Source organism: Penaeus chinensis, chromosome 9, assembly GCF_019202785.1.
Source record: "Penaeus chinensis breed Huanghai No. 1 chromosome 9, ASM1920278v2, whole genome shotgun sequence".
Taxonomy (NCBI): Eukaryota; Metazoa; Arthropoda; class Malacostraca; order Decapoda; family Penaeidae; genus Penaeus; species Penaeus chinensis.
The window spans coordinates 11222255-11232086 of NC_061827.1; the positions used below are offsets into that span (position 1 = coordinate 11222255).

Sequence of the window (9832 nt, forward strand, 5' to 3'; positions counted from 1 at the left end):
CTTAAGGATAACAAAAATCTACGGGATTTAAAAACTCTTTTTAGAAAAGAACGCTTTGAACAGTTCCTACAAAGCATAAACAATAACACCTCAATGTCTGAGGTCTGGAAAAAAATTAATCGACTCTCAGGCAAAAGAACTAACACCCCGCAATTCCATAGTCCTCTTGCACAAGCAGACATGCTCCTTAGTCAATGGGCTGGAGCGTCCAAATTGAGCTCACTTCCCACAAATATTCAGAACCACCTTAGTCAGTCTAAAATTGCACGTAAATTTGCCATTGAGATTGGATGTTCTGAGACAGACCCTTCAGACTTTGCTGAGATTACTGAGTGGGAGCTGAACAATGCACTGTTCAAAGGAAAAGCGTCTGCACCAGGTGAAGATGGAATTACCTATAGTGTCCTCCGCCTTATAGCTCAGGTACCTGGTAATCCCCTTTTGCACCTGTGCAGGTTAAGTTTGTCAGAAGGTATTCTGGACGCGCAGTCTAATCATCCCTATACCGAAACCAAACACTGATAAATACCGCCCAATCTCACTAACCTCATGTATCTGCAAAGTTCTAGAAAGGATAATTTTGAACAGACTCAGGTACAGGTTGCAAGGTAAATTATCTCACAGACTGTACGGATTCATAACGGGACGTAGCACACAACATTGCTTTGCAGAGTACTACTCAAACTCTAATCCAGGGAAGCACACTGTTTTTCTTGACCTTAAGTCAGCTTTTGACATTGCAAACAGAGAAATTATCCTAAAACAATTAGTAAGCTTTGGCATCCGGGGTAAATTATTGAGCTGGATTAGAATGTATCTTTCGAACAGATCTGCAAGTGTCTTGTTCAGGGGAGTGAGAAGTTCCACCACACAATCTTTTGAACTTGGGACGCCACAGGGAGGAGTTCTCAGCCCTATGTTGTTCAATGTCCTCATGCACAAGCTGGTGGCAGATATTCCACTTGGGGATGGTGAATCCATTATATGCTATGCTGATGACATATGTGTCAAAGCATCATCACAAGAGAGGATGCAAATAATTCTCGACAAACTCACAACTAGGGCTCATGAGTGTGGATTAGTCATATCCACTGAGAAAACAATGGCTCTCAATCCATGTATCATACCCCTACCCACTTTTCGCATAGGTGACCAAGAGCTTGACATGTGTCATAAATATAAATATCTCTGGGTGAACATAAATGATGCAGACCTGATCCCTTCCCTGAAAAAGAGACTCTGGGAGAGACTGAAACCGTTGAAAGTTCTTGTTGGAAGAGAACATGGCATCAATGTTAAGCTCGCTAGACTGTTTTACTTGGCTTTTATAAGATCAGTTGTAGACTACCATGCACTGCACTTGTTGCAATGTAAGGAATCAGAAATAAATGGCTTGGAGGTAGTGCAAAATGAAGCCATGAGGATTATCCTCGGCGCCCCGAGAACAGCAAGGATAGTAAACATGAGGTCGGAACTTAACCTACCATCCATCTCTGATAGAATAATATTTACTTCCACTATATTTGGGGTCAAAGCTCTGAGGGAACCCTTGTATCTTTCAGACTTCCAAAAAACAAATGCAGCATAAAATCACGCAAGCAGACGTGACTAATCACACACACGCGCGCCCTCTAATACACAAAATCTCCATGAACATTACAAAGCTCAATGTCCCAATTAGTAAAATACCACAGGGTCGATCCATTCCACCATGGAAAAAATCAAAATTGATCGTGCACCTTACGTGTCTACCACAAAAAAACAGTGTGCATAATTGCGTGTTACAACAAATTGCATTAGCAACGGTGAAGGAACACACAGAGTCTATGGGCGATGATGTATACGAGTGTTACGTTGACGGATCCGTACAGTCTGGATACAAAGCTGGTTGTGCTTGTACTGTATACAAAAATGGCCTACTAAAACATCAAGTTAATATGAGAGTGCAAAATTGGGCCAGCACTACACAAACGGAGCTGGCAGGTATACTCCTTGCAACGGAATTCGTAATGTCTCGGGGCTCTGGAGTAGTTTTCTGTGATTCTCAGAGTGCTCTTCGGACACTAAATTCTTTCAAAGCAGGTGGCGATGAGGAAATTGTGAGTTGCATTAAGCGTAACGTAACTTGTGCAATAGAGCGTAATTTTAACATTCAATTTGTATGGATACCATCTCATGTTGGCATAAGCAAGCACGACCACGTCGACAAATTGGCGAAGGAAGCCTGTAGCAAAGATACTGTGAACATAGATCTTGGGATGCCTCTTGCTAGGGTTGCACATATATTGAAAAGTTCTCATAAGGAAGAACTAGTAGATCTGACAAACACTCAAAGGCCTGAAAGCTGTACCATAAGGCACTACGATCAGTATAGAGATAGCAAGCCCTCCTATGGGTGGCACCGAAGTCAAACCAGACAATGTGACGTGGTTATTGCCAGAATACGTTTAGGTTACAGAATGTATTGGCAACTGCACGGTGCAAAAAGTGCAGATGAAACTAAATGTAGACTGTGTAACGAAGAAAACAAGCGAACGCTTGAGCATTATATCTCGGAATGTCATGTGATACAGCCTTTCAGACCACCTAACATGAGGTATAAAGAACTATGTGAATATTTCATTTCATCTGATACATTGGAAGATATGCTCGTATTATATCCTAAATTTACTATGTAAAACTGCCGGAAACAAAAAACACAGTGTTATGTAAACACGGCAAGATCATATCAACGTATTATTTTTGTATGATGTATGACATGTTTCTATACTACCATGTACAATTACAGTAGTCACAGACTATTGTACTGTGTTAGATGTATATAAAACTGTAATCATGATTGCCCACGCCTGAGCAGATAGCCAGGGTGGTAAATAAACTTACTTAACTTAACTTAACTTTTATCGAAATAAATAATAATAATAATAATGATAATAATAAAACGACTGTCGCATAAACAGAGGGTTCTTCGAAACGCTGGAATTAAAGATACAAGTGTCAAATGCAAAAAGGGTTCACTCTGTGTGACCTATGCTTCCATGATTATTTTTCGAAAGACTAGTAAAAACTAATATTGGTCTACCAAGCGCTTGAATAACCCTTTTAGGAGACATGTACGTTTAAAAGCATTACAGGTTAGTTGTTAGGATCACATGAACAAATTAATCAATGGATAGTTTTTGTCAATTACCTAGGCAGGAAATACTTTACATGTATAAGGAAATATATGTATGTTATAATTATATATATACATATATACACAAATGTATATACATATAGTCTTTCCACACAGTTATAGATATGTAGATACACACACACACACATATATATACTCATATGTATATATAATATAAACATACAAATACATATAAATAAACAAATAAATAAACAAATATATATATATATGTGCGCGTGCTTGTGTTTGTACTAATACTTATCAGTACACATGTATATTTATAGTGATTGTGTGTTTATACATAGGATGGTCATACAGATGATTTCACAGGCAGCATAAGAAAACATTTCATTAGCTGAAATTATAATATAATATTAAAGACAATGAATGCTAAAGTGACTGTATTATTTTAGATAATATTGAACAAAAAAAAAAGTCTGTCTTCCTTTTCCGATTGTTATTGTTGCTTTCATAACAGATAGTCCTTCGAAACTTTCAGAAAAATAACAAAGTACCAAATGCAAAGAGAGTTCACTTCTCCCGATTGTTGTGACCTGTGTTTCTATGATTATTTTCCAATGATATTAATTAAAATGGAACGATCGTCTACCAAGCGCTCTGTGCAAGAGGAAGTTTACATCCCTCTGAGTGACCCTTTAAGAAATAATAAATGATAATATGTTTAAAGGTTAGTTGTCAGGTTTATATGAGCAATTAATCAAATTACTGTTGTTTTTTTTTTTGTATATTTCCGAGGCATAGTGTACATGGAAGCTATTAATTTTGCAAGATATATATTAAATAATGTGGGCACAGGCAGATATACAAAGTAGATATATATGTAAATAGACATACATCCATACATATATATATATATATATATATATATATATATATATACATATATATGTGTATGTATAAGCACACACATACACATCTATGTATATATATCATATATATATATATATATATATGATATACATACATGTGTTTATACATATATATGTATATGTTTACATGCATTTATACACACAGACACAGACACACACATATGTATAAGAAATATACATACACATGCATGTAATATATATATATATATATATATATATATATATATATATGTGTGTGTGTGTGTATGTGTAATCGCGCTACTGTGTATATATATATTTGTTTTTGTTTGTGTATATAAATATATGTAAACATATATATATGTGTGTGTGTTTTAGTACACTCACGCACATATATAGATATGTATACATTCATATATATGTACACACAATCACATGTGTGCACATATATAGTCCCTTTAGCAATACATGTAGATATATATAGGTACAGATAAACATACAGTATATGTTTGTTTGCGTATATATTTATATATATATAAATTTTTGTGTCTATATATAAATGACGCCCCTTTAGATGATGGAATATATCAATGAAAAACGCAAAGTTAGTAATAAAGATTTTACCGTATGATTGTATTGTATGCATTCATTTAAACTTTGAGCTAGAAGTTTCAAGAAGTTGTTGCCAAGCATTCCGTGACGCGTCCAGATGGAGGTGGAAAGTGGGCGCACACCCAACTCGCGCCACATAAAAGCATCAGCCACCGCCTCTTGCTAGACACAATATAAACAAAACTCCGTGAGAGAACAGAACAAGCTGTAGCTTTATCTACATTTCCAAGAGAAATATGGAGAAAAAAAATAATACCACTCTGAATGAACAAAAAACTGAATCTCCCAAAGAGGATTCACTTCTCCCCATCGTTGAGAAGGGGCTTACCTTCCACGATTCTTTCTTCGAGGATATTCGGAAGCACTTTGAGACAGCCATCGACCAAATCCTGGATACGTGGGGAGAAGCCAGGCCCGTTAGGGATCTCATGAGTAGCTACAGACGTGTAAGAGAGCGCAATTTGCAGCAAGAGAACCAAGTCATGGCCTTCAGCGAAGACGACCAGAATCACAAGGTTAGTTTTAGTATCTAAAAACAATGCAGATCCCAAAAATACCAGACGTGTAAGAGAGCGCAATTTGCAGCAAGAGAACCAAGTCATGGCCTTCAGCGAAGACGACCAGAATCACAAGGTTAGTTTTAGTATCTAAAAACAATGCAGATCCCAAAAATACCAATTCTAATAATCGTATGCATGAACAAGAGAAACAATTAATTAAAAAAAAAAAAAATGAAATTGAAGGTAAGGATTTTTTTTTTCAGAAATGATCTAGGTCATGCAAACAGAATATTTAGACATTTATTAAAATGAAAGAGGAAAAGAAAAACAAGGGGAAACCAATACTCTTCATTGATTCTATATACAGGTTGTGCTGGATGTTCATGACTTTAAGAGAGGAGACGTTAAAGTTAGAGTGGAAGACAATCAGGTGGTGGTGGAAGGTGAAGTGGAAAAAGAAAAGGACGAATTCAAGTCCATGAAAAGCTTCGGTCGACGCTTCAACTTCCCAGGCAAAGTGGCTATGGAGGGTGTGACTTCTGCAATGTCTTCCGATGGCGTCTTGACTATCACGGCTTCGAAAATTCCACAGGCAGCATAGAAAAATATTTAATGAGATAAAATTATGATATAAGTTAAAATATAATGTATGTCTATATATTGTTGATTTGCAGACTATAGAAATTAAGTTCATTTATTTATGTATTCTTTTTAATAAATCGTATTTGTTTACATTTGTGTGTTACTTTGCTTATTTTCGCGAAAATAATCGAAAAAATACCATCGTTTCCTTAGTGTTGTATAAATTTCATAACAGATGGTTCTTCGAAACTCATGAAAAAAAATGTGTTCCAAATGCAAAGAGGATTCACTTCTAACTAGTGTAACCTGTGCCATGTTTACTAGTTTAAACCTGGCTCCCGAGCCAGACTTGGCCCGCTGAGGGCTTCCTACTGCATACCACGTGATTCGAAGGAGTAAAGAAACAAAGTTAAACAAAATAAAAGGGACAGAGACAGCGAAAGAATGTGTATCGCAGTTCGTTACTATTATCAGGGTTGATTTTTCGTATGTTTCTAAATATTTTTTTCTTCTATGAAACACTGATTTAAAACGAAAATGTTTCGTAGCCGCGATATGTTTTAAGGGTACAATGAGAAGTAGACGAGTATGAAGCATACCCAAGCGCTGGGGAAGCCTCAGTCACGCAGCGCTGCTGTTTCAGTGACTAGCCACCGTGAGTGACACTCTTTCTAGTTATTTTCGTCACGGATACCGCGAAAAAGTAAAGCTTGATATCCGATGATTTCAGTCATCATGGACAATTAACTTTGGATTCATTCGCCAGAGTAGTACTATGTGTGCACGCTGCTACAAGACAGTCGTGTGCCACACACACTTGAAATGATATATATGTATATATATGTTATGTAATGATTATATGTATGTTACATTCAAAGTATACATATATATACATATTTCAATTTCTATTGATACATATACATATAAGTATATAAATATGTAATTATGATATCAATATACTGCATATTTTATATGTATGTATGTATTCTTCGCGAACCTATCGAAAAAGCATGGATTGTTTTTATGTCGCATGGATTGCGACACAAAACTTATACACACACATATATATATATATATATATATATATATATATATATACATATGCATATACATATACATATACACACACGTATTTATATACATACATATATATACATACGCATGCATATATATTTTGTAAATTACTCATGCAAAGTGTAAATGGTAGCTGTTGATTTTGCAAGAAATACTTGAAACAAAAAATAAAAACATTACATATATATTTATTCATATACATACATACGTACACACACACACACACACACACACACACACACACACACACATATATATATATATATATATATATGTCTGTGTGTGTGTTTATGTGCGTGTAAGGGTAATATAAGTGTACGTGTATGTGCTTATATGTTTATATATATATGTATGTATATATGTATATATATATATGGATATCTAAATTTATATAGAAGTGTGTGTGTGGTTGTGCGCAAATATATATATACATATATGTACATATGAATGTATATGTTTATGTATATCTGTATATAAATGATGATGTAGTACTTGTATATCTATAACGACGCATAATTAGTATGGAAGCATTTACCGCATGTTTGTATCGTATGTATTCACTTTAATTACTTTGTTAAAATCTGGAAGTTTCAAGAAATTCGAAATCAAGATGTTGCCAAGCATACCATAATCTTGCGTCCAAACGAAGGTGGACATTGGGCACACATCCAACTCGCGCCACATAAAAGCAGCAGCAGCCGCCTTCTGATAGACACAACAGAAACAACACTCTTTGAGAGAACAGAACAAGCTTTAGCTTTATCTACATTTCCACGAGACTTGCGCTAGAGAAAAATGGAGAACAAGAATACTACCACCCTTACTGAACAGACACCGGAAGAATCTAAATGCAACGAGGATTCACTTCTCCCCATCGTTCAGAAGGGACTTTTCTTCCATGATTCTTTCTTCGAGGATATTCGGAAGCACTTTGAGACAGCCATCGACCAAATCCTGGATACGTGGGGAGAAAGCAAATCCGTGAGTGATCTCATGAGTAGCTACAGACGTGTAAGAGAGCGCAATTTGCAGCAAAAGAACCAAGTCATGGCCTTCAGTGAAGACGACCAGAATCATAAGGTTAGTTTTAGTATCTAAAAACAATGCAGATCGCAAAAACACCAATTCTAATAAAGAAAGAAGAAACGTTAAAAAAATGAAAAAATTATGTTTCTCAGAAATTATCTAGGTCACGGAAACAGGTTATTTAGATACAAGGAAAATACAAGAAACATTTTCTTAAATTATTCTATATACAGGTTGTGCTGGATGTTCATGACTTCAAGAGTGGAGACGTTAAGGTTAGAGTGGAAGATAATCAGGTGGTGGTGGAGGGTCGAGTGGAAAAGGAAGAGGACGACTTCAAATCCATGAAAAACTTCTACCGACGTTTCAACTTCCCTGGCAAAGTGAACATGGAGGACGTGACTTCCGCAATGTCTTCTGATGGCGTCTTGACTATCACGGCTCCGAAGATTCCACAGGCAATATAGGAAATTATATTCCATTATCTGAAATTGTAAAATAATTTAAAATGTACGTTTAAGTAACAATTTATTTTTGTTTAGGATAATGTTAAAATGAATAAAGCTTTTGCTATTTTTAAAATAAATGATACTTGTTTATATGTGTGTATGACTTTACTTACCTTCCTTTTTCGTGAACTTATCGAAAAAAAAAAAAAAACATCGACTGTCGCATAAATTGTATAGAAGAGGGTTCTTCGAAACTCTTGAAGAAAAGGTACGTGTCAAATGCAAAGAGGGTTCACTATTTGTGACCTGCGCTTCCATGATTCTTTTTCGAAAAACTAGTAAAAACTAAAATTGGTCTACCAAGCGCTTCATGTACAATATAAGACACAACCTTGAATAACCTTTTAGGAGCCATGTACGTTTAAAAGCATTACAGGTTCGTTGTTAGGATCACATGAACAAATAAATCAATGGATAGTTTTTGTCAATTACCCAGGCAGGAAATACTTGACATGTATAAGTAAATATATGTAGGTTATGATTATATATATACATATACACAAATGTATATACATCTAATCTTTTCACACAGTTACATTTATGTAAATACACACACACACACACACATATATACATATATACACATACATATATACTCATATGTGTATATATAACATAAACATATATCAGATATATACAGATATATAAATACACAAATAATTAGATGAAAATATATATATATATATATATATATATATATATATATATATATATATATGCGCGCGCGTGTTTGTACTGATACTTATCTGTGCACATGTATATTTATAGTGTGTATGTGTTTGTGTGTCTATACATAGGATGGCCATATAGATGATTCCACATGCAGCATAAGCAAACATTTCATTAGCTGCAATTATTATCTAATATAAAAGACAATGAATGCTAAAGTGATTGTGTATTATTTTAGATAATATTAAAAGAACTGTTTGTCTCCCTTTTCCGATTGTTAAATTAAATATTAAATATTAAATATTAAATTGTTAAATATTAAAAAAAAAAAAAAAAAAAGTTAGTCTTCCTTTTCCGATTGTTATCGTTGCATTGTTTTCATAACAGATAGTCCTTTGAAACTTTCAGAAATAAATGCAAAGAGAGTTCACTTCTTCCGATTGCTGTGACCTGTGTTTCTATGATTATTTTTCAATGATATTAATTCAAATGGAGCAGTCGATTACCAAGCGCTTTGTGCTAGAGGAAACTTACATCCCTCTGAGTGACCCTTTAAGAAATTATAAATTATAATATGTTACAGGGTTAGTTGTCAGGTTTATAAGAGCAATTAATCAAATTGCTGTTTTTTGTATATTTCCCAGGCAAAGTGTACATGGAATCTCTGAATTTTGCAGGAAATATATTAAATGACATGGGTACAGACAGATATATAAAGTAGATATATATGTAAATAGACATACATTCATATATGTAGATATACATTTATATGTATATGTATAAGCACACACATACAAATCTTTGTATATATTATATATAATATATACATGTGCATAT

General features: G+C 34.6%; 2 protein-coding genes across 2 annotated transcripts; both read left to right on the plus strand.

Moving 5' to 3' along the window:
• The first annotated feature begins 4608 nt into the window (after window positions 1-4608).
• On the plus strand, window positions 4609-5771 carry LOC125029214 (protein lethal(2)essential for life-like). Its single transcript, XM_047619098.1, has 2 exons — window positions 4609-5150; window positions 5503-5771. The coding sequence occupies exons 1-2, from the start codon at window positions 4872-4874 to the stop codon at window positions 5734-5736; spliced, it is 513 nt and encodes a 170-aa protein (XP_047475054.1). The 5' UTR covers window positions 4609-4871; the 3' UTR covers window positions 5737-5771.
• Window positions 5772-7412: 1641 nt separating this feature from the next.
• On the plus strand, window positions 7413-8416 carry LOC125029213 (protein lethal(2)essential for life-like). The gene is made up of 2 exons (XM_047619097.1): window positions 7413-7871; window positions 8051-8416. Exons 1-2 carry the CDS (start codon window positions 7587-7589, stop codon window positions 8282-8284), a joined length of 519 nt encoding a protein of 172 aa, XP_047475053.1. The 5' UTR covers window positions 7413-7586; the 3' UTR covers window positions 8285-8416.
• Window positions 8417-9832: the final 1416 nt, after the last annotated feature.

Excerpts from the sequence above, each read along its gene's own strand:
- LOC125029214 (XM_047619098.1), top strand. The coding sequence starts at position 4,872 with ATGGAGAAAAAAAATAATACCACTCTGAATGAACAAAAAACTGAATCT. Across the intron at positions 5,151-5,502 it reads AAGACGACCAGAATCACAAG|GTTGTGCTGGATGTTCATGA; the intron begins GTTAGTTTTAGT and ends TTCTATATACAG.
- LOC125029213 (XM_047619097.1), top strand. The coding sequence starts at position 7,587 with ATGGAGAACAAGAATACTACCACCCTTACTGAACAGACACCGGAAGAA. Across the intron at positions 7,872-8,050 it reads AAGACGACCAGAATCATAAG|GTTGTGCTGGATGTTCATGA; the intron begins GTTAGTTTTAGT and ends TTCTATATACAG.